Source organism: Rattus norvegicus, chromosome 14, assembly GCF_036323735.1.
Source record: "Rattus norvegicus strain BN/NHsdMcwi chromosome 14, GRCr8, whole genome shotgun sequence".
Lineage (NCBI taxonomy): Eukaryota > Metazoa > Chordata > Mammalia > Rodentia > Muridae > Rattus > Rattus norvegicus.
In genome coordinates this window covers 98,648,767-98,673,488 of record NC_086032.1, presented here as the reverse complement: position 1 = coordinate 98,673,488, position 24,722 = coordinate 98,648,767, and the positions used below count along the sequence as shown (strand labels likewise).

Genomic DNA, 24,722 nt, shown 5'->3' with positions numbered 1-24,722 from the left:
CTTCCCATCCCAACCCATAGATAGACCCAGTGCAAGGAAAAGGGGGTGGGGGAAAAAAGCACCAATCCCTGAGCAGAAAACTGGCCAATCCCTGAGCTTCGAACAAAAACATACTAATCCCTGACACAAAAAACCACCAATCCCTTAGCTCCCCAAGCTCCGACTTGAAATCTCACCAATCGTTAATCTGGAAATCTCTCTCCTAAAAAGCTCCACCCTCTAAGAAATCCTATATAAGCCCTGCTCTCTTTTTTTTTTTTTTTTTTTTTTTTTTTCATCCCCTGCTGTCTGCTCCTGTCAGAGGCGGACACTCTCTACATCCTGGACCATCCAATAAATCTTTTTTGAGATTTGCTACCTGGTGGGACTCTCTGGTCAAAAGAAGCCAAGAAGCAATGGAGAAGGAACTGAAGAACTGGAGCGGGGCTGAGGCTCCTGAGTTCCTCAGCTCAGCTGGAGATACTCTCCCTTGGGAGCTGCACCGCCTCTGCTGAGGAGGCTTCCTCTCTGAACTGTGTTTCCTGAACTTCTGGGTTTCAGGATGCCCTTCCTACTGAGCAGGAACATTTACAGAAGGACGGTGGGCCAAGATCAAAGAAGAGTACAGAACACACCTTGTTGAGACCATCCAGATGCTCAATCGCGTTTACAGTATTGACTGCTAAACGACTTCGTTTAAGTCCTTTATTTTTTTTCCCCCCTTAAACAAGTAACTGGATACACACTGGTAAATGCTAACTTCCCATTCGACATATTTCAGTTCTGAATTCCTTTTTAACTTTTTCCTTCTGGGTTGAAGAGGGAACTAAAGGCCTTGTATATAACAATACACTTTCACTTTAAAACACCCAGTACTTGGAAGACAGAGACAGAAGATCGGGAGTTCAAAATCAGCCTGGGATACGGTGAAACTTACTCTCACAAAAAAAAAAAAAAAAGCCAAATAAAAAGCTGGTCATGATAGAGCTTGCCTGTACTCCCTACACTGGGGAGGCTGAGGCAGGAGAAGCCCCTTGACCAGGCCAGCCTGGCAGTCAAGTTTGTGATCCTTAAGTTGGACTCTGTCGTGTTAGGATCAGTCCAGCTCCTTCTGTAACCGCACAGGCCCAGGCCACTATGGAAGTCCCTTCTCCAACTATTGGTGTTGACAGTCTGGGCCTCCTGCGACTCAGAGGCTCCGAATGGTGATGACCGGCAGAGGGATGCTCAACCCAATCCTGGTCCTCGCCCGCCTCCCGCCCTTGCTTCGAGCATGCCTTTGGGGTTTCCACACAACGTAAAAGGGGGAGCACCAGGCCTGGAACCACCCTCCCTGCGGCGGAGAGCACGTCCGCCCAAACACAAGCCTGAACCCACAGTGGCCCCCTATCCGCCAAGAGCGCGCCCTGCTACCCGCGCCAGTCCGCGTGGGCGCCAGGACCGCGAACACCCACCCCGCCCGCGCGTCGAAGCAGCGGAGAAAGGAGCTCCGGCTTCCCATAGGCCAGGGCCCTGCAGGGGGCGGGCTCTCATGCAGAAGCGGGCTGCGGATTAGTGAAGCATCCGAACCGAGGGTCTGGATTGGCTGCTTCTTCGGGCGTCCTCCACGGAGAAGCGGCACGGGCGGAGGGCGTGGCGGGCGCTGGGCCCTCCCAGCCCCAGGAGTGCGGGCGCCCGCAGGAGGCCCGTCGTCGCTGCTTGGGACCCCGGCCCAGCTATCCCAGCCGCTTGGGACGTGCGGCGGCGCGGAGTGAGGTAAAAAGGCTGTGGCGGGCGCGAGTGTCGCTGCGCCGAGACTCGAGACCGGGCATTCCCCGCGTGCCTGGGGCTGCGCGTTGGGGGACCCTGTTGGAGGCCCGCGGCCCGGAGGGCACAAAGGCTGGCCGCAGTGGGGGCGCCTCGCGCCTTCGCCTCCATCTTGCGGGCCGTGCGGGGTGGAGGGGAGCGAAAAGGCAGGCTGTGGAGGACCGGCGCGGCCTGCAGAGCGCGTGGGGCCGCACCTCTGGCAGCCATGCAGCTGTGCGCGCGTCGACCTTGGTCGTGGGGAATCAGCGGGTCACAGCGACTCGCGTCCGGGTGGCCGCTGCTTCCCCTGGCACAGTGAACGCATCCGAGGAGGAAAGCAAAGCGTCTCACTGGTTATCTCTAAGATCTACCCTTGTCACCTGTTAGCCAGTCTCCACAGCCCCGGGGCACATGCCCCAAACTTAGTAATTTTATGATTACCATGTTTTATTCAGTGCGTTGTTTATTATTAAAAAAAAAAAAAAGGAAGCGAAAAACTGCCAATGCCCGAGCAGAGTAGACCTCACTTGGAATTGATGAGGTTTAGACACGGAAAGAGGTAGTCTGGTATACAACTTGCGACACTTTATGGTTCGGGCTTGGTTAAAATACAAGCCACCACTCCTCCTGTTCTCCCCAGCGGACTGGGTTAAATCTGGATCCCTTAGGAACAGTGTAAGGAACCCAGCTTCACATCATCACGAAACCTTTTTTAAAAGTTTTTCCCTGTCCCCACAACTGAAAAACATACCCTTCTCTGGGCGGCCTTTATGGGCTTCTGTTGGCACTGAGGTGGTTTCCCCATCCCCTAACAGGATGAAAGGTCTGTAAGGGAAGGAAGCCAAAAGAAAACAAGAACAAGTTAAGCCAAAAGTTGAGGAAACCGGGACCTTTAAAAGCCTTTAAATTGTTGGATTATTTTTACAGGTTAGGGAAGCAGCTGTGCTCTCGGAATTGAATCAGACGTCAGTCCCTTCCACACTACTAATTTAGGATAAGTTCACTTCTCTGTGCCTTAGTTTTCTCATCTATAAAGTGGAATTTAGGCCCCAGCACGACGAGGAAAAAAAAAGAAATGGATAGGTAGAGGAATAGTGCAAATCCCTAAAACACCTAAGATAAAAAGAGGTACTTGAAAAGACCTACTGGAGTGCTTAGAAAAGAGAGGCAGGTGCATCACCGAGACTCAGGCAAGCCTGGCCTACATAGTGTGTCCAGGATAGCCAGAGCTATATAACACAGAGACCCTGTCTCGTCTTGCCCCCGCTCAAGTACCAGTACCAAGCATCTGTATAATTCTTGCTTCTTCACTGTCTCTGTCCTTTCATTTTTTTTAACTTACCAAATTGTTTAATGAAACACTGCAATACCAATATCAACATTTGACAAGTATGACATGAGAAAAGAAAGCTTCACACCGGTTTCTCGTAATTTAAGTGGAAAAAAAAATCAACTAAATATCAAACCAAATTCTGGTATATACAAAAAAGATAATCCAGCACAGCAAATTAAAATAAATCTAGAATGTAAGTTGGCATTTGAAAACCAAATTATCACCGAACTGCCTCGACCTGCCAGCCGCCCAAGTAATGATAAAGAGATCTTTTATTAGTTTTGAAAACTTAGCCTTAGGTTAGGCTTGTTTCCAACTATCTCCTATAACTTAAATTAACCCGTTTATACTTATCTACCTTCTGCCACATGACTTGTTCCCTCTCCCCAGTACTGTCCCGTTTCTTTCTCCATTTCTGGCTGGCCATCCTTCCCTGTCCTTTCATTCTTGAGCCCTTTGTGAAGGCTGCTGTGACCTGGGAAAGTATTCATAGATTTAAAGTCCTTACCCTGTTGTGGCAGGAAGAGGGTCTGGAAGTATGTACCAGGCCCTGGCCCCCACTGCCTACCGCTGTCAGGGCAGCACCAATACACCACCACCATCCACCCACAGGGCCACTAGGACCACAAGGTTGAAACTTTTTAAAAATTTTAATTCTTGAACCTTTCATATGGGGGCTGGAGAGATGGCTTAGAAGTTACGTGCACTGGCTGCTGTTCTTCTATAGGACCCAGTCTCAGTGCCTGACACCCACATGGCCACTACAATTGTCCGCAACTCCAGTCCCAGGGGGTCCACCCCTCTTCTGGCTTCTGTAGGTACAGCATACATGTGCATAGGAAAATTGCATACCTGTATGCAGTGTGCTGATCATATCTGTCCTTCACCACAGTTCTCCTCAGGGATCCCCACCACGTGAAGCAGTTACTTGTGTGGAGGTCAGAGGCAGCACACATGCGTGTGGTAGGGACAGGACAGTTTATGAGAGCATTTTCTCTCCTTTTCTAAAAGCTGACCACAGTTTTCCTGATACCCACCCTGCATACAGCTAGTTTCGGCCATCTCAAGCCTGTCTTCCCTTTTGTCATTATGAATTTACCCCTTGTGTGTTACCGTCCTGCCTAGCTTGGCCTCCACTGTGCTGCCCGCTCCCAGAAGCCGTGAAGCCACATATCCTGTTGAGCTCCATGCCCTGCTCACACCTTTCCTCTTCCTCGCTTACTAGACACGATCTGCCGCTGGGTGTGTTATGGCGTTTCTCTCTGGACCTGTGAGTCCGGTGAGGCTTCATTGTTGAGGCCCCAAACCGAAAGGAGCATCCCTGCTGGTACAGGTGGCTGTCGGTGGCTGTGGGTACAGAGACCGCACTTGTCACAACAAAAATGTTGACAGTTGGGATAGATGCATGTTTCCTAGGGCGGTGCTGCTTAAAGAATCATGCAGAGGAATTTTCTGTTGTTCAGAGATTTGCTCCTTGGTGAATCATTCCTCTGTTTGAATGAGTTAGAAGTGAACGCGCTCCTTCCTGCACTTGCCAGTCCTCTCTCATTTGCTCTGAACAGGAATGTGTGGGAAGAAGCCAGGCAGCTGGGACAAGCTTGCTTGAGGGTGACTCAACAGATACCAGGAAGGGTCAGGTGTCCTGGTGTGTGTGTGTGTGTGTGTGTGTGTGTGTGTGTGTGTGTGTGTGTGTGTGTGTGTGTGTGTGAATGTGTGTGTATGAATGTGTGTAGATACAGTGCTGAATGTGGTTTTACTATGGGATGAGAGAAAGCCACTTGATCACACCTAGTGATGGCTGATGGTCAAATAGCCTTTGCAGGGTCTGGGAACTGAGAGATTTAACAGTGGGTTTCTGTTGCGCCCTGGAAGATGCTAAAGCACAGGTAGTCCCTTGATTGGCAGTTCTGTGTTCAGACCTTCCTCAGAAAGGGGGGCGGGTGGCATTGTTCATTTCCTGTGCTGGCGGTGACTAAGACCGTGGTATATCTGTAAAGGAAAGTTGGGTGTGTGGACCGAGGCCCACCCAAGAGGCTGTACCAGCATCTGCAAGGCAAGCCTTGGAACCCAGAGTATTCCAGCTGGGTCCCAGACGCTAGCCATGGAGCCGCAGGAGTTGGTGTTTGCTCTCCCATGTATGGTCTTGATCTTCTCCCTTGCTATCACTGTCACCCCGTTCTTCGCTTCGGGAGCGGGACTGTATACCCTAAACCTTGTATGCTGGACGTATGTGACGTCGTTGGCTGTACAGGAACTTACAAACCAGAGTACTGAGTTTCAGAAGACTTGGTGGTGGCTGTACGTTTTCTGTATGTATGAGTGTTTTGCCTATATGTATGTATGTGCACCACATGTGTGTCTGATGCCTGAGGAAGCAGAAGAGACAATCAGACCTCTAGAACTGGAGTTTAGATGGTTGTAAGCCACGATATAGATGCTGGGAATCAAACCCGGGTCCTGTGGTAGTCAGTGCTCTTCACCTCATAGCTCTCTCTCCAGCCCCCAGCAGTTTTGTTAAACAGTATCGGATCTGTCACTGTGAATGTTTTTTTAATGTTGGACTGAATGTATTTTGCATTATAAGATGGCTATGAACCTATTAGTGGGTAGGGGAAAGAGAAGGAAGGTTATGGCTTAACAGTGGTTAAGTTTGGGTATGGAGTTATGGTTATTATTTCATCCTGGCAGGATATGGAATCATGTAGGGACAGTTTTCTGGGTGTATCTATACTGGATTATTAGCTTAGGTTAGTTGAGGTGGGGTGCCACCTCACCTGTGGCTGGGGCCCCAGAATGGATGACAAGGGAAAGTGTGAGCACCATCTCTCAAGCATCACTTCGTGCACCTACTGTGCATGCAGTGTAGGCGCAGCCCACAGGCCCCCTCCCAGGACCTTCCCACTGTGACAGATGCATTCTTGAACTGTGAGCTAGGATAAACCCCAGCACCTCCATAGGTGCTTGTCAGCAGCAAGACCACAACCTATGCAGGGCAGACCATGATTTATTAGCAGATTCATAAGTCAGACTGTAAAGAGTGTGGTTCTCCCAACTGGGAGAATAACCACATAGATTCTGTCTTCAGAAGTATTATTCAGTGGAAATCATCAAGTTTCAGGCCTTTTTAAAAAGAAAAACTTTTTATTACATGTATTTTTGTGTAGCCAGATCATCCTCACATCCTGAACCTAGAATCTTGTACATGCTAAGTAGCCAAGTTCAGAATCTAACTCTTGATGAACCAGACAGCGGTCAGTGTACCAGAAGCTATGCTACCCTTAGATCTCCAGACGAGCTCTCGGGTTCTAGGTTCAATCCCTAGTACTGTTTTTTGGGGTTTTCTTTTGAGAGAGGGAGTTGTTTCTTTTGTTTTGTTTTGAAGTGGGGAGAGACAAGGTTTTGAATGGTATGTCTTGCCCTGTTCAGCACTTATAAAGTATCTATGTGGGAAGATACTTGTGTTTGTGTGTGTCTCATGTGATAGGAGTCACACTAAAACTAAACAATACTACTTGCCTGTGTTTGTGGGACTGACTGTTGAGTGGTAAAGACTTGGTTGTTATATGGAGGTTAGGCGCTGTTGCTAACAGAAGACAGGTGGGCTCTAGTGAGCCCTGAAGGATCTAGTGCTTACAGGAGTGAGCTGGGTGCATTTAAAGTAGGTTTTCCTTTGAAGTCGTGTCACAATGGCCTGAGCCCCATGTGCCCAGGTAAGGGGGAGCAGGAATTTCATATTCTACCTGAGTTGTATTTCGTGGCGTGAAAGCCAAACAGGATGAGCCTGAGGTGGCCACTCCTTCCCACCTTGTCAGCTTCTAGTCTCTGAGAAAAGTAAGGCTGTCCCTGTCCAGGTTTTGGTCTTGAGGTTAGTCCCAGTGCAGGTGACTGCACACACTCAAGTGCTCACTGCTCCCCGTACCCACTTCCATGTCCTTCAGGTCAGACTTCCTCCTGTCATCCCACCAGTGCTGGGAGGAGCGCTGGCTGCCCTCTGTTGTCTGGAGCTCTCGTTCTGCAGATCCCACTGAGTCTTTCCTTTTTCCCCAGCTCCTCCCTCACCAGTCACCTGGGTTGCTCTGCTTTCTCACACAAACTCACCCTGTTATCACCCAGCTTTCTGGGGCTTCCTGGGGCTGCCAAGGTCAGCATACACCAAGGCAGCCTGAGAAGGAGTGCTGATCTGCTTCTGGTCATTGGTCATTGAGAAACCCCATTTGGTCCATAGTCTGGTTGTCTCCTCCCACCAAAAAATAGTTAGAAGCATCCTCCTGAGCCCAGTGAAGGTCTAGGCATACCTGAAATTGCTATCCTCTGAGGTAGAAAGGATAGAACCAGACTCAGGCTGCTAACCAAGCCATTGGCTGAAGAGAACCACTACAGGGCTGGACCCCTTAATGAGATTGAGGTAAAGAAGTGACAACATACACACAGGCCCAAGATTCTTCTCTGAACTACCATCTATGGAGCTGCACACAGAAGCAAGGCCTTGCCGTTAACCCCTGTTCCATTCTCCCGAGTGCAGTAGCCACCTCTCCAGTCTGTCCCTGTGCGATGGCCACAACAGTGAGAAGAGCAACCCTAAGACAGTGATCTGTCCTGAGGTGTGGGGACCTGAAAAGCATCTCATGAGCAGATGGTCAGAGGGGTCTTATCACACGCCTCCACCGTGGGAAGTCGCCATTAGCCTGTGCTTACCTTCTTTGTCAGCTGCCAAGCTAGGAAGATAATGGCCTTGGGATGTGGGTCTGCCTCCCAGATCAGCTGGCTTACACTTCTTCTTTCTTCTGTCGCCGTGTTTTTTGACCCAATGAAGCACAGGCTAGCCAAGTCACCCCTGTCCTGACTCTTAGGAGACAGTGCCACAACGACAGAGGACAAAGTCATACTTGGGCATTCCCTTTGAAGGGTCTGGGGCTGAGGAAGAGCCAGATGTTGGCACTCGGCCATGGAAGTCATCACCATTCCTTTGGCCAGAAAAGTTTGTCTTCACTTAAAAATCAAGATTTTGATGCATACATCAAAAAAAATCTATTTTTCTCTTTTCTTCCCTCGTTTTGTAGGTTCCTGAAGGCTTCAAAGGAAACCTGACAGGGGAGGCTCCATGTCCCTGGGTGAAGATGAGGCTGAGACAAAAGTGTCTGTCAACACAGAGGTCCCATCCTGTGGCAGGTGGGACTCTGGGAATCTGCTGTCCCCAGGGCAAGAACCAGAGCATCTGGAAGTCCAGGGAGGGCCACAGTGGAGGGCCGAGGCTGACCCTGGCTGCATCTCTGGAGTTTTCTTGTCACAGACCTACACTGCCAGCAAAGAACCAGTAGCAGGCAGGTCTGAGCCTCCCCTCAGTGGCCCACTTCCTTCTGCCAGTGTGGGAACTGGAGAGCTTTTACACCCTATGGGAAGCCAAGTAAGTAGGAGGGAGCTGAGGCTGGAGCCAAGCTGGGGCTGTTGTTGGGGTGTCCATTTCCCTGACTCTTACCCTCGCCCCAGGCACTGTAAGGTGGGAGCTGTGTGATCCAGGAATGAGTTGTTTTACAGGTTCTCCTGGTGAGTTGGACCTTGAAGTTGGCAAAGGGTTCTGTGTGTTCTCCTGTTCCCAAAGAGTCGCTGAGGACTTCTGAAGCACAGTGATAGGTTCATTAGGAGCCTACTGTCCAGAGGACTAGGATCAGGAGTCGCTTAACAAGGGAACCCCACCCCCGTCCTGCTTCTGATTTAGTGATCTGAAAGCCTTTAGGGGACCCTGGGAAGACTTGGTAGAGGGCTGTGGGCTCCCAGACCAAATCCTCCTGGTGCTGGCCAGAACCTGAAGCTCCTTTAGTGGGCAGCTGTCTCTGACCTCCATGACTCTGAAGAACAAGGCAGCGCCCTCTCTCTCTGGTGAGCCGTGTGAGGCAGGGGTCCCCTGTGTCCTAAGGCCAGTGCATCTTCTCAGCCCTGCAGCAGGGAGATCTGCTGCTGCTGGCTCTGACAGCCTGTTATGTTCAGCCCACCACAGCCCAGAACAGCTCTGATTTGAGCGTGTGGCTGCTCACTGTGCTCGGAGCCCCATCCTGTGAGACGGCTCCAAGCGTGACTTGGAGAGAATAGTGCCAGGGTCCTTACAGAAGGTGGTGTAGACAGTTCATTAGCCTCAGGTCATCTGGTTCTGAAGCCCTGGTGTTGGTTACCCTGTCTTCTTCTGTGGTGACTTACTCCCTGAAGATTAGAAATCCAGAGTGAAGAGGGACTGATTTTCCCAGCCTACTGGCGCGTGAACTGAACAGGGCACACCTACCCCACCCTGTGGTTAATGGTGATGGAGAGGTTTCACTTGCCATGACCCATAGTCAGAGAGGCTTCTGCATGCAGAACTGTCTTTGAGTTCTCCTCTCAAAACGTGAATAAGTAACTTTTGAAAAGATGGGTGGGGCTTAGTTGCAGGAGACTTCCCAAGATGGGATGAGTCTTGGTACTAACCACTAGCAGTAGGCAGACACCTTGAGATCTTCCCTGAATACCTCGGGCACACAAGCAAATCTGTCTTTCTACCTTCCTTTCTTGTTTCTTCCTTTTCTTTGTTTTTATTGATATTCTTCCCGAATCCCCTCCCTCAATCTTGTGAAGAAAACTGTTCTTTAAAATCAAGAAGTCTGCTCAGTTTCATCACAGTGCCCTTCCCCCTTGTTATTGTAGATGGAGGAAAACAAGCCTCCTGCCTCCCGGGACCTACTTCCAGCTATTAAAGTCCTTGGAACTATAACCGTTTGCTCAGGACGTGAGGCTGACAGTGAAGACTTCCAGCCTGCAGTTGCTCCATCTCAGGTGTTGGGCCTTGGCCAGCAGCCACACATCTCAGGTCTCCCTCTCCTGTCCCAGTGGAAGCCCACGGTGAGCCCAGGCGCTCCTCAGCTCTCTAGCAGAAGCATCTCTGTCTCCTCAGTGGGCAGCAGTCTCCAGGACCACCTAGACAAGGCAGAACCTCAGAGTGGCTCCTTTGCCCACATCTCCTCTCAGGAGTTGACTGTACCCCAGGCAGCCCACTCTGTGGTGGGGGCAGGGTCTCCATTCCAGTGGTCAACACAGCCTGTGGCCTCTGGCGGTGATGCTACAGGCCTGGGTAAGAGACACCTCTCCTTTCAGGCAGAATACTGGGCCTGTGTGCTTCCAAATTCTCTGCCTCCTTCCCCTAACCGTCACTCTCCACTCTGGAACCCAAATAAAGAGTACGAAGATCTGCTTGACTACACTTACCCTCTGAGGCCTGGGCCTCAGCTCCCCAAGCAACTTGAAAGTCATGTGCTGGCTGACCCTGTCATGCAGGACTCAGGTGTAGATCTGGACAGTTTCTCTGTCTCCCCAGCAAGCACTCTCAAGTCACCCACTAATGTCTCCCACAATTGCTCATCAGCGGAAGTGCCTACTCTGCCATTGTCTGGAGCCAGAGAGCCATGTCTTGAGCGCTGGCCCTTGGGAGTGTCCCAGAAACAGGGTGGCGCAAGCTTGGCATCCTGGAACCAGTTGGCATCGACCCCTAGAACCCCAGGCACGGAAGGTGCTTCTTGGGAGAACAGAGAGGCAGCCCTGAGGGGCACAACAGAGGACTATCTCCCTAGAGGCAAGAACGCCAGTGCGGGCTCTCCCCAGCTGAAGACGAAGGAGAAAGGACCACCCTTTCCCAGAGGAGAGAGGGAGAAGACAGGCAGACAGAGTGCTGGTTGTCCAGCCTGTGTAAAGCCTGAGTGGCCATCAGAAGAGGAGATTGGAAGTGATGAGGAGTACCTTGCTCTGCCCTCCAGGCTGACGCAGGTCTCTAGTTTAGTGTCCTACTCAGGTGCCAGGCCCACCTACGTGAACCCACCCACTGGGGCTGCTGAGGGACACAGGTCACTGCAAGTGTCAGACAGTGATGAGCCAGCTTCCCCCACGCTGGACTCCAGCCAAAGGCAGCATCCTTCTGGCACTACCTTTCAAGGGCCTGTGGGCCAGAGCCCCTGCTTCGGGCATTCTGTCCAGCCCCAGGACTCTAGAGGTAAAAGTAGGCTGATGAGCAGCCAGACCCTTGGGGTCTCTGCAAAACAGCTGAAAACTCACCCCTCCTCAAAAGCTGTGTCTGACAAGTGGCTGTTGTCAGAGCCAGTGGCTGGAGAGAAGCTTCCCAGGAGAATAGAAGAGCAGGAGAAAGCGTCTCTACTGCAGTGTGTGCAGGTAAAGATGTTCATGGAGAAGCTTCTGGAAGAAGTGGTCTTTCCCCAGCCCACCAACAGCATGTCTCAGGACCCTCAACATATATGACCCCAAATTCTAGGTGTCGTTCTCCTTTAATGATTGTAAAAATTGGCAGAGAAATTAGGTCACGTGTAGCAGCAGTGTTGTGTGTGCTTTGGTAGAAGTTGATCAGTGTTCACTGTAGCTCGGGTAGCTCTAATTTACTCATTCACCATGCATCTGCTTTTCTGCATAGAAAGTTTAGTGTTCGCTAACGGTCCTTGTTCCTCGGTAGTCCCATTCTCACCTTCAGGACTGCATTCTGAGCCTGGTTCTGATATCACGTCTTGCTGAGACACAACCAAGTATGGCATTCATTATCCTCACAGAGGAGAATCTGGAGTCATGGGGTGGAGGTGGAGACAAACGACCAGATGAAAAAACTCTAGACAGTTTGTATGCCAAAATGGTGGCATTTTTAGCCTTTGGACAAAGTAAATAGCAGCTCAGTCAGATGTACCATGTAGACTTCTTTTGTTGTACTGGGCCCTGAACATGGCTGAAGTAGGCAGACTTCATCACTCAGCTCAGTCCAGCCCACCAATTGTTCTTGTTTCCACAGACATTTTGCTGTCAGCTAGAAGAGCTGATCTGCTGGTTGTATAATGTCACAGATGTTGCTGACCTCAGCGCTCCACCCAGGGCCAGCCTTACAGGTCTCAAGTCTTCTCTGCAGCTTTACCGGGTAATATGTAGTCCTGGCTTGTTCATCCATGGGGATGGGAGTTAAATCACTTTTACAAAATAAAAAAAATATCAAGTAACTGGAATCTTGTAGCACAGTTGACTATTTTATCTGATAAATCTAATTAAGGCGTCTTTTTCAAATTCTCAGTGTTGAACACTAAAATATGAGGTAACTTGTAAGTGAGAGAGAGGATAATCCCAGTCACTGAGAGGAGAGACGCTTCAGAGGAGTTTGCATGGGATTCTGGCAGACATCTCAGGATTAGAATCCTAGGCTTTGATTTGCAGACACTAGTCCAGTATGACAATTAGCTAGACGTGTACAGCTGTGCAGTGGCCGCCACACCAGACAGTGCAGACACCGAAAGTTCTTTTGGAAGGACTGTATTGGTGTTTATGGAGCTGAGCTGAAACTACTGGATTCAGGCACAGACAAGAACAGATTTATGCCAAATTTATCCAAAAGTTTGACATCAGTTTGTGCCTGTGTTTGGGACTTCAGGTTTTATTTCGGCCTTTGTGTTACTAAGGTCTGTTATTTCACCCCTGTGAGTTTTAGTTAACTTGATACTAGATTAAAAATATATTGAATTGGAGGGTAAGTCAGTAACTACTACCTCAGTTAACCTTGGCTGACTTTAGTCGCGTGGTGGTGGGTAGCGTTTCTGGCCCAGGCCTGCTGCTAGTCTGGAGGGAGGGAAGAGCACAGGTCTTCATAACCTAACCCTTCTTCAGCAGCAGGGGGAGGTTTACTTCAGCTTCTACTCATTCACCACCAGCCTCTGACTTGGCATCATGGGGTGAGGAGACCACACCTCATCTGGAGGGGAGGCCCTTTGTTTTCTGTCTTAGAAGCAACTAAAATCCAGCCTGGCCAGCCAGCTGTCCCCTCCTGGTGGGGATGCTGTTAGATACAGTGTAGAGACAGGACCGTGAGGACGGAGATGAAGGCTGAATCTGAAGGTGCACCCCGTTCACTGCTGTGTGATGGGGAGTCCCGGGACAGGGACTGCTCTGACTTCCCTCAGGAGCTTTTCCTGGCCGAGCTAAACAAGTCAGGTGGACTTATAACATTCTCCATCTTAGCCCTCGTAACACGCTGTGACTCAACTCCCAGACGAGCCATCTTGCATTGTAGGTAGCTGGGATCTGAGCCAGGAGTCACCCCTGCATGCTGGTCCAGCTTAGGCCTCTGTGTGTACACAGCTACAGCGGTGGGAGGCTTCTGTGGCTGTGCTCACAGTTCAGCTATCACTCACCCTCCCTCCTATACTGCATCTTAATGTAGCAGGGACAAGGCAATGTCTAAACTGCTAAGCACAAGACAATAAAAGACAGAAAACAAATCCAAGAACAAAATGAGCACCTTCAAAATACTAACCAGTGATGCCTGTCCCATGTCATGGGTTCAATTTTATACAGTTCTTAGTGGCTAAGGGAAGATTTTTTTTTAAAAAATTGCTATAGCCTTTAATCTCAGCACTGAGAAAACAGGCAAGCTAGCTCTGAGTTTGTGGCCAGCCCAGTGCACACGGTGAGTTCAGGGACAGCCTGGATTCCATAACAAGACCATATCGGTGAAGAAGTAAGAATAGGAATCATCAAGGCCTTGTAGCTTCGAGGGGAGACCTGCTTGGATGAGCTCTTCAGAAAAGAGCAGCTACCCTGATACCAAGGTGTAGCATGGGGTCAACAGAGGGGGCATAGAGAGAGAGAGGTCCCAGCTCTGCATGGTCAGTGCAGTGGCAGACTGCTGCTGGAGGGTGTGCTTTATCGTGTCAACCCCATAGCGCAGAACACCAGCAAGTAGGATACAGCACGGAATCAGTGTTCAAGAGGCAGCCTCTTCTGGGGAGAACCTTCTGTTGGGGGGGATGCAGGTTTGTGGTCTTACCACTAGGGGGAGTAAAGAGCCTCTGTGAGACCAGCCTGAGCTAAAGCAAAACCCTGTCTCCAAAAACAAAAACAATGCATGTATTCTATGGGCTCAGAGGCTTGACACAGCCAGACCGCCGAAGGACTCCTGAGCGCATGCTACCTGTCTGCCATGTTAGAGAGGGCTAGCGGAACCTAGCACAGTGTTCATCTTAGACAACTTCTACAGCAATGGTATTAAAGCTTTTCTTCTCCTGATATCTTAAGCAATTTAAGAAAGATATAGACGAACATCAGTCCCTGACAGAGAGCGTCTTGGAGAAGGGAGAGATTCTTCTTCAGTGCCTGCTGGATAACACCCCAGGTGGGTAACCGAGAGCAGTCTGTTTGGTTATGCTTGTATACACGTAATTGACTTACCTGTAGGTCCAGTGTGAGGCCACCACCGTTCTACTAGCCATTTTAACTGACTTGTTGCTTTTTCTAATACCTGCTTCTGAAGTATCTACATCGTTCATCCACATCTTTAATCAAATGACTATTAACACTAGTAGTTTGTTTCTTATTGCTTGGCTAGCCAAGAACTCACTACAGATAGGCCAGGCTAGCCCTGAATCTGTAAGGATTCTCCTGCCTGTGCCTTGAGTCCTGGAATTACAAGCTTGAGCCACCACAATCTCATTTTGTGAGACAGTCTCCTAGCACCTGATAGCCTTGTGATAGGTATTTATTTGCATTCCTGTGTATGATATGGATTCCAGAGGTCAAAGTCAAGTCATCAGACTTGGCAACAAAACTTTTGAGACCTACTGTGCTGGCTCTATAATATCTTTTGTTTATTTTGAAACAGGGACTCACTATATAATAGCCCTAGCTGTCTTGAACTCACGAAGCTAGCCTTCAGCTCAGAGATCCACCTGTCTCTGCCTCCCAAGTGCTGGGATTAGAGGCTATGCCACCATGCCCAGGAAATCCCTCACTTCCCCTTTAAAAGACTTTATTTTCAGTATGGATGTATCTCTGTGAAGGTATATGCGTATAAGTACAGGTCCCCTTGGAGGACAGGACATCAGATCCCCTCCCAGCTACAGTGGCTTGTAAGCAGCACAATGCAATGCGATGAACTCAGGTCCTCGGGAAGACCTGTGTTAGCCTAACCACTGAGACACCTGCACCGGCATGTCTATGTTTGTTTTCGTGTGTGTGTGTGTGTGTGTGTGTGTGTGTGTGTGTGTGTGTGTGTATACCACATGCATGCAAGAACATGTGGACATCAGAAGGTGTTGGATCCCCTGCAACTGTACCTAAAAGGTAATTGTGAGTCTCCAGGCAGGTTAGGAACCAAAGTTGGGTGTTCTCCAAGAGCAGTAAGTGTTCTTAACCATCTCTAGCTTTGAGTGGCCTTCTTTTATTTGGCCTTTGTTTGCTTGAAGCCACTGCCAAGGAAATCTGTGGCCGTGAGCGTGAAAGATAGACGCTACCACTGCTCAGCGGCTGCACCTCCAGCCTTGTACTTCGGGTTTCAGAAGTAGCCAGAGCTCTCCTGTTCTACAAGTAAAGATGCATACTGCCTAATAGAGTCCCACAAAGAACCCGCTAGCTTCCTTCCATCACTGTCGCCAACCCATGATGGTGGAGTTGTGGGCATGAAAGGAAGTTATTGTAAATCAGGCACCAAACCTACAAAAAATACTCTTTTTAAATAATCTTTTTAATGTAGTGTGTGAGGCAAGGCACAGGCATACTCCCCCTGGCTTCTTCCCGGCTGCCCGCCATCTTGCTGAACCCTTTTTTTTAAAAAGATTTGTTTATTATGTATACAGCATTCTGCCTGCAACTATGCCTGCAGGCCAGAAGAGGGAACCAGATCTCATCACACGTGATTATGAGCCACTGTGTGGTTGCTGGGAATTGAACTCAGACTTCTGGAAGGTCAGTGCTCTTTTTAACCGCTGAGCCATCTCTCCAGCCCCTTCCTTCAGCTTTTCTTTTTTTTTTTTTTTTTTTTCCCCCTGAGCTGGGGACCGAACCCAGGGCCTTGCGCTTCCTAGGCAAGCGCTCTACCGGGTTGGGGATTTAGCTCAGTGGTGGAGCACTTGCCTAGGAAGTGCAAGGCCCTGGGTTCGGTCCCCAGCTCCGGAAAAAAAAGAACCAAAAAAAAAAAAAAAAAAGGCTCGAGGCAAGCGCTCTACCACTGAGCTAAATCCCCAACCCCTCCTTCAGCTTTTCTTTTTTTTTTTTTTTTTTTTTTTTTTTCCTTTTCTTTTTTTTCGGAGCCGGGGACCGAACCCAGGGCCTTGCACTTGCTAGGCAAGCGCTCTACCACTGAGCTAAATCCCCAACCCCTCCTTCAGCTTTTCTACTTGGCTTCCAGGTATCAAGCTCTGACTGTGAGGGCTGCATGGCAAGCACCGCCTTCTCTGAGCCATCTTGCCGGGCCCCAAGAAGTGCACTTTTATCAGTCTCTGGTGATGTGTGCATTCCGGTGTGTGTGCATGGCACAGGTATATAAGAGGTCCACGCTCTCAAAATCAGACCCAGGAATCCAGAATTTGATCTAGTCCTCAGTTGTGGCTGGGGTAGTCAATGTAAGCCCTCAAACCAGGAACAGACTGATTAAAGACTTAGACTTATTAGGGGAATGAATGGGGAACTGTATGATCAGAACACATTATATAAATTTCACAAGTGGATGTAGTACGGATGGATGTATGAATTTTGAGAATTAAACGGGAGTTGGGCATGTGGTGCATGCCTCTGATCCCAGCATGATCAGGAGACAGAGGCAGCTGGCTCTGCACTCAAGGGCTAGCCTGGTCAGGACAAGACAGCCCAGGGCAGCCAGGGCTATTACACAGAGAAACCCTGTTGGTTGGGGTAGGAGTGGAGAACTGAACTGATCGGGGTCAGGGTTAGTCACATACAAGCCAGACTCAAACCCATTTGTAGGGTAAATTCCAAATTTAGCACAAAATGAGAACTTGAAGAGTATTTCTAACTGCTTGTTGCCAAGAACTGATGTATCCTTAAAGCCTTAAATTGATAAGTAGCTAGTCACATTGTGTAGTACTGTATAAGAAGGTACTAGAAGAATCCAGTTATATTATGCCTCAGTTCCAGGGGAAGAATTTACATGGGAACTAAATGGCATAGACATTCATGATGAACCTTATAAGAGGTGATGGCCAGGTACCTACTGGAAAAGTTACAGAATATGGTTTCTCAGGGTTGGTTCCGCTGCCATACAGAACTACATAACTTTGTTGTAGGGTGTTCCTGTGCATTGCAGGATGTTTTACAACACAGAAGCCCTCACAACCCTGCAGTGCTAACACCTAAAACATTTCCAGGCAGTGCCAGGTGTACCCTGGGAAGTGAACACATGGAGAGGTTTCAATGGAGAGCAACCACTAACAGGTCTCCAGCAGTGTGAACTGGTGAGCCCTTTGCCTCCCTGAAGGCCTGTTTTGAAAGTCCTCCTATATTCTCTTACATAGGATTTTTAGGTGTTGCTTTTGTAGCTTAGCCTTAATGGTTTTGTTTTGGTTGTTTTGTATATGAATGGATGTGATTGTGTATGTATGTATGTATGTATGTATGTATGTATGTATGTGTCTCTGTGTGTGTATGTGTGTGTGTGTAAGTGGTCAGGTGATAACTTGTGAAGTTAGTTCTTTTCTACCCTTATACATATTTTAAAGATTGAATTTAGGTTGTAAGCTTTTGTGATAAATGCCTTAACTTGCTAAGCCATCACACCAGCCTCAAGTTTTAGGTTTTGTATTGGGGCAGAAATTTGGTGTAGCAAGCTTTATTGCTTCCGACTACACTGGCATTTACCAAACAATCTTAGCATCGGGCTAGAGAGACTTGTAGATCCAGGGCCTGAGCAGGAAGAGTTCGGTATAGGCCTTCTCTTCACAGAGGGCATCCATTAATCCATGTGTAATAGAAGGCTGCCCAAAACTATTTTGACTTTCACTTTTAAATAAATCCATTAATACTTAAATGAGTAAGCTAACAAGAACACTCCACTTTGTCCTCCTCTGAGAAGAGACTTAGGAGTCAAACTGGCCAGAAGAGGCTTTTGGGTTTCATTGTGTCTCGGAAGATGCCCAGATACTTTCAGATTGGTGCTCTAACCACTCCCAGCGCTCCTCCAGGAATAACTGGAAAGCTTAGCTGTTTTGTTCAAGTCACTCTTGATGCTTTCTACTTCCTCTTCCCAGAAGCCTCCTGTTAGCACACACACTGTCCCATCCTGCTTCTTAAGTGCCTGCTTTCTTTCTTGGCTCCAAGTGTAACTGCAGGAGTGGCTGAGGCTTGCCCCTACCGCCAAGAGGCCCCTGTCAGCACCCTGTCAAAGGAAGTTTGATTAGTTACAGAAATACAGGCTGACATCTTCTTTTATACCCCAACTGCTTATGAGTCACGTGACTGGGACTCATGGCAATTACACCAAATGAGGCCCCCATGTGAATGTATACAATGAAAGCATGGGTGTGGAAAAAGGAAAATCAAAAACAGGGCTGCAGAGATGGCTCAGAGGTCTGCCCTTCCACAGGTCCTGAGTTCAATTCCCAGCAACCACATGATGGCCCGCAACCATCTGTAATGGGATCTGATGCTCTCTTATGGCCTACAGGCATAATGCAGGCAGGACACTATCTACATAATAAATCTTAAGGAAAGAGAAACCTGTACCCTTTCTTCCATGACTGTTTAAAGTTTCAGATAATAAGTTCCAGAGTTCTGCGGCATTCAGGAAGACTGGACGGAGCTTGGCTCAGCCACCCTGGCAACATTCATCCCTCTGCCACCAGAGAATTGTTAGGCCAGCACTGGGCCCTGACGTGGCTTCCTAAGGGGCTGACCTCAGCCGGCTCCCCTTCCCTTCCGGCCCCATCTAGTCCACATTGTGAGCAGAACAAAGGCTTCCTCTTTCTTATCCTCTGCTGGCAGATGTTGCTCTGACAGGAAGCTAGGGAGCGTTTATCACAGCTGATAAAGCTCGGGAAAGCAAGCAGCTTCTGTATTTAACAAAAGAAAACAGCCAGGCATTTGTGAGCGCTCTGACCCAGCACCTCTCTCTTCCCCTTTCGACAGGCAGGGCTGACTCTTAGCCCATTCTCAAACCATTCCTCCAGTTTTGGCCACTGATCCTTCTGACCCCCAAAAGTGCACAAACTTCCCCAGTACAACATAAGCCTCTGGAGCCTCTAGAGGGCACCTCACTGTGTAAAGGAAGAGTAAATGGCTGGGACAGTGGCTGAGTGCTTGCGTATCTCACATAAAGCCTTGGTTGGCTTCAGTCCCCAGAATGGCATAAACTGCTGTAGTGTTCTGCAGTGGTGTGTACCTGTATCAGAAGCTCAAGGTCATATACAGCAAGAAAGGTTAGGTCAGCCTGAGCTGTATGAGACCCTGCTGGGGTAGGAGTCACTGAAATTATGACAGTCCTATCTGAGCAACATGCTACACCTTTTTATAACCTGACCATTAGTTTTAAAGGATGTCCTTGTGAGGATCGCAGAGCAGTCTGGAGAGCTGGAGAGCCGTGCAGATCACCTCTATGACTCTATCTTAGCGTCTTTGGACAAGCTGGCTGGCTGCACCCTCATCCCTGACAACAAGCCAAGAGCAGCAGCAGAACACCTGCACGAAGGGCCTTGACTCAGTAAGTAGAGAAACCCAAGAAGAGAACTTGCTATCCAGCCACTGTGCTAGTAAATAAGCACACGGCTGTCCTAGTGAATAATTACTTCCTAGGTACCTGGCTGGGGTAATTAATACTCATAATTCTGAAGGAAGACTGCCCTTGCCGGGAACATGGGTCTTCCTGTGGTAGAACTCACTGTTTCCAGTATCTATTTACATGTGCTTGTTGAACAGCATCCCACGTCCCATACCTGTCTTCTCTTTACCTCCTCTGCTACCCACAGTCCACAGTGGTAATCCTTACAGTGCTCCTTTCTCTAGTGTGGGACCATGATCAGACTGTGACCGTGGCTGTCCTGGAGACTTTCTTGCCCAGGTCACTTAGCACCTGTCTCCGAGCATCTCTGACAACACAGACATCTACAGAAACCCAGTTACCTGCCAGATCTCTATGCTACAAAGGACCTTTGCAAATCTCCCATACCACATCATTCCCCAAAACTGGGGGATGACACATCTTAGAGACTTAATTAATGCTACTTGTTAAATACAACTTTTAGACTGGGAATGAGATAGGAAAAAGCCAAGAGAAAAACAAGGTTACCTGGTGCCTATCCTGGGATCTCCACTATCTAGCACTTCAGAATCCCACGTTGGACTGCATTTTTTCCTCTTACAAAATGTTTATCAAATAAATCTGTGAGCAAATGCTGGAAATATGTCGAGCAGAGACTCCAGCAGAGGGAGGACGGTAGTACAAACCTGTAATCTCATCCTTCTGGAGGCCGAAGCAAGAGGATTCTATAGAAGCCAGCCCAGGCTACATACCAAGGCCATCTCTAAAAAAAAAAAAAAATAGTAGGCACTTGTATTTGCATCAAAGTGATGTAAATAGATGTGGTGGGGCCATTTCTGCCTCTGCAACAGGACTGTAACCCTTGCTGTTCTCTCTTTCAGGCAGAGGTGGCGTCATCAGCTAATTGGCCGTTGGGAAGAAAACTCAAGAACTCCTTGCAAGGGCCATTTAATAGTTAAGGAAGGGGAGAGATTCAACTTTACCGTACTTTAAGATGCCTTTCTCACCTCTGAAGGGTTGAGTTATTACTGTTTTCATTTACTATGAATCCTCCAAACTAAGACCTTATCTTTTGGTGCCTCTCTACCAAAAATATGTGGCTTTATAACTATTTGGTAAAACACTTCGACTTGTGGGTCTCCTGCACCCCACCCCTCTGTTTAAAAACCAGCAGACAAATGTGTTGAAGCCATCTACAGAAAGCGGTCGCAGACAAAATGTGTTGAAGCCATCTACAGAAAGAAGGTCCCAAATACTTGGGGATTCTCAGGCATACAGGGGGGTGGGATCTAAGAGAGGGAAAAATGTTAGCCCTTAGTCCACAGAAGTCAGGAGATCCTCTACAGCGTCCTTTGGCAGCGGCCTACCGGGTGCCACCTGTAGTGGTTAGTCTCCCACCCTGTGGAGAAGATGCCTCAGGAGTTGGCCTGCCATCATGCTTCTGAACTACAAGCTTTGCTTACCTCTGGGGCACTCAAACCGCTACTCCTCTCTCCTTTAGAAGACTAGTCAAAGGAAGGGAATGGGTAGAAACAGCCACGTGGTCTGATCTGTACATAAATTAAAACAGCCATTGGTGATGGGGGCGTGGGGAGGGAGACGACTCTGTGATTTGGGAGTCAACAGGTAGTGCCTTGTCAGTAAGAAAAAATTTTTGTGGACCTATCACAATCCCTATCTATCAAGCTGTTCAAAGCATTAATTACAGCTTTTGAAGCAAAGTGTTTGTATGCTGGGTACCACAAATTCCACAAAGTATCAGAGGTGGGCTTTTCAGCTTTAAAAAAGAAAATAGCTGCTTAGATAAGCATGTACGTGACTTTAGTCCTAGCGCTTGGGTTTGAGGACAGCCTAGTTTATGTTAATTAGAGTCCAGGCTGGCCAGGCCTTTATAAAGAAAAGATTAGCTATTCATTAAGTTTATATAAAACACAGTATTTTCACATGCCTGCTGCTACACAGTATGACTTACCGTGTTTACGGGCATGATCCAAATTAAAGATTTTTGTTGTTACTGGTTTGTTTTTGGTTTTTTGAGACAAGGTTTCTCTGTAACAGAACCCTGGCTGACTGGGACTCCCTCTGTAGACCAGGCTGGCCTCAAACTCACAGAGCTCCATCTGCCTCTGCCTCCCAAACGTTGGGATTAAAGTCATGCACCACCACCGCCCAACTCAAATTAGTTTTATTCTGCCATCTCTAAGTTAAGCTTATTTCTTATACTGTACATGCTGCATGACATGGTGCATGGTGCTTTCAAAAGGTTAAAACAAAACTTTTCTAGAAAATAATTAAGTTAAATGTAAAACATCCTATGAAACCTAAATTGGCCAGAAGCACATCTTACCCTTTTGATGTGGCTTTAAACTGCCTTTCACCAATGTTAGAGGAGCCCTCAGGTATTAAACCCATTTGACAAGCATGAAAGTCAGGGGACTCAGAAAAGAGCGAGCTGTACCAACTGAATGCAAAATGGGGCAACCCTCTTCTTTCACTGTGTAATTACAACCCATTCACCTGACATGGTGCGCAGCAGAGTGCTTGCCTGGACATGGTCTGGTTTGCTCAGCCTCTTTGTAACAGAAAGGCAGCCTTTACTGTAACTTTAGGGTCTGGCTGGCCTTGGCTGGGACTGCTGTTTAGGAACATCAACCCAGCTGTTAGTTACATCTTCTGGTGTGTGTTATGATTCAACTAAAATTGTCTCAGCCTCGGATGTCGCCGCCATTTCCACGTGCAAATGTGGCCAGGCTAGACTCAAATAGCCTTTTTAGAATTTATAAATGGTCCCTTAAATTCATTGAGTTCACAGTAAAGTAGCATCTCGAGACAGGGTTCTTACAGGTCTACAGGTAAGCTCTAGCACAAAGAGGATTCAGACACAAGCTGTTTTGAAACTTAGATGGAACCCAAAGGAAACAGTAGGACAAGGTTTGGCCAAATACATGCCCGAGGGAACTTCTATCCAAGTGAGCACAGGAAGTTAGGGTGAGCCACGGACACAGAGAATGCTCCTCATGCAACTTACTCCACGGCAGTCATTTTTAAAATATATTGAGGAATAATCTTCTATTATGTGAACAAGTTGGAGTCTTGAAATGTTTATACTTGAAAAATGGGGGCTAGAGAGATGGCTCAGGTTGAGAGTGCTGACTGCTCTTCCAGAGGTCCTGAGTTCAAATCCCAGCAACCACATGGTGGCTCACAACCATCTGTAATGGGGTCTGATGCCCTCTTCTGGTGTGTAAGAAAAATGGGTTATTTCTCCTCTAAAACAGCAATTGTCAGCACATACATAAAAGCAAACAGTGAAGGATGCTGAAATGATCTGGTAGCCCTAAGCTTGCTGCCAGTGGGGAAAGAGCACTAGAATTTTACAAAGTCTGTAAATATGTTTATATTAAAAATAAAGTCATATAATATTTTCTGCTAACAGAATAAGCTGACAGTTTGGACAACTTTTGCTGTGTAAAATTAAAGAGCTTGGCATCATTTGTCTTATACTGGTTTTGTATCATTTAGTTATTGACAGAAAATGGCTTATGAACTCTTTCTCCCTTTGTATTGACAAGGAAAAAAACCAACAGCTACAAAAGAAAAAGTAAAAGAGATACCCAATTACTGGTGACCTGAGGAATTTCCAGTTAACCTTCTTTATATATAAGGATGAATAGACCCAACAAGCGCATCTATAATACAAAGTAAACTATGATTTTATTGTGAAATTCTCATAGATGGAAAATTAAATTGAATATTTATTCTGTCCATTTTTCATTTTACAATAATCTTACCACTTATTTTTGTACCATGTATTTCAATTGTCTGTTTAGTGAAAAATAAACCTGTAATTTTTGGCTTATTTTTAGATTAATATTTTATCATTAAAGACCCCATAATAAAATGTGTTGTCAACAGCCACACCCTAAGCCCCCAATTGAAGAATGCTTGGCTGCCGCTTAAACCAAAGGAAACAACCTTTGACTTTTGTCACCTTAAAATGCTAGTGTCTACAAGAGACTCTGTTTCCCACAGTAAGACAAAAGCAGTCTAGGATCTCGAAGGTCCTAGTTAACAAAACTTTCACACATGCAAAATTTCACCGAAATAAATATATTATTTCTCCCATCATTCCCATCTAGCGTTCATGTTTTCAGTTAATTTGGGGAATAGAATGTCTACAGTTAGGGCAATCAACATTTCCTGCTTTCTAATCTAATGCTTAACCTCTCCTCCAACATGAGTTATACAGTTGAGAAGAATAAAGGTGACACCTGGAAGTGGAGGCAGGAGGATCAGGAGTTCAAGGCCATCCTTGGTTACAAGTGAATTTGAGGCCTCTTGAGCTATGTGAGACACTGTCTCAAAAAAATGGGTGCAGTCTGGGACATGCCTTTAATCCCAGCACTTCTGAGGAAAAGGCAGGTGGGGGAGGGGTGGTCAGCCTGTTTTACATACTTAAGTTCCAGGCTAGCCAGGGCTACATAGTGAGACACTGTATCAAAAAAGGAGGAAAAAAAGCCAGGTGTGGTGGCGCACACCTTTAATCTCAGCACTCAGATACAGAGACAGGCGGATCCCTGAGTTCAAGGCCAGCCTGGTCTACAGAGAGTTCTAGGACAGCCAGCGATACACAGAGAAACCCTGTCTCCAATAGCCAAAAAAAATAAAAATAAAAAATAAAGAAGAAATAGAAAGGCTTGTGTGTCCTCAGACTCAGCATGAAGAAACAGCAGCACACATACCAGATCACTGCCTATGAGGAAGCATGTGCTGTGCTCCATCTCGACCACACATGCATGACAAGTGCTGCTGGTGAGGCCACTTCGGATGGTCTGGGCTGGAGATGAAGCGCTAAGAAGCACACAGTCCACAGAGTTTGAGTTCCTTGAACCAGTGAGGTTGGTGAAGTCTACACAGCAGAAAGCTTCTAGGTCACTCATCAGACTGTTACTAGAAAGCAAACCCTGGGCGCTGTGCTGTTAAGATAGGTCTACAGTGCTGCACACACAAATGGCTGTTGAGTAGACTGCAAAGCTCTATTTCCCTTTAACCATAGGAATTAAAACAATACTTATCACCATACAG

The 24,722-nt window shown here is 47.7% G+C and overlaps 1 protein-coding gene across 2 annotated transcripts; it reads left to right on the top strand.

Annotated features, from left to right (window-relative positions):
* The first annotated feature begins 1,596 nt into the window (after positions 1 to 1,596).
* Cep68 (centrosomal protein 68) lies at positions 1,597 to 23,496 on the top strand. 2 transcript variants are annotated; one of them, NM_001427307.1, is made up of 7 exons: positions 1,621 to 1,734; positions 8,158 to 8,501; positions 9,770 to 11,281; positions 11,904 to 12,026; positions 14,171 to 14,267; positions 19,407 to 19,580; positions 20,519 to 23,496. In NM_001427307.1, the coding sequence occupies exons 2-6, from the start codon at positions 8,199 to 8,201 to the stop codon at positions 19,574 to 19,576; spliced, it is 2,205 nt and encodes a 734-aa protein (NP_001414236.1). In that variant the 5' UTR covers positions 1,621 to 1,734; positions 8,158 to 8,198; the 3' UTR covers positions 19,577 to 19,580; positions 20,519 to 23,496. The 2 variants fall into 2 exon arrangements, with proteins under 2 accessions (XP_038948796.1, NP_001414236.1); XM_039092868.2 differs by lacking the exons at positions 19,407 to 19,580; positions 20,519 to 23,496 and adding an exon at positions 17,254 to 19,400 and having other exon boundaries at positions 1,597 to 1,734.
* The last annotated feature ends 1,226 nt before the right edge of the window (positions 23,497 to 24,722 follow it).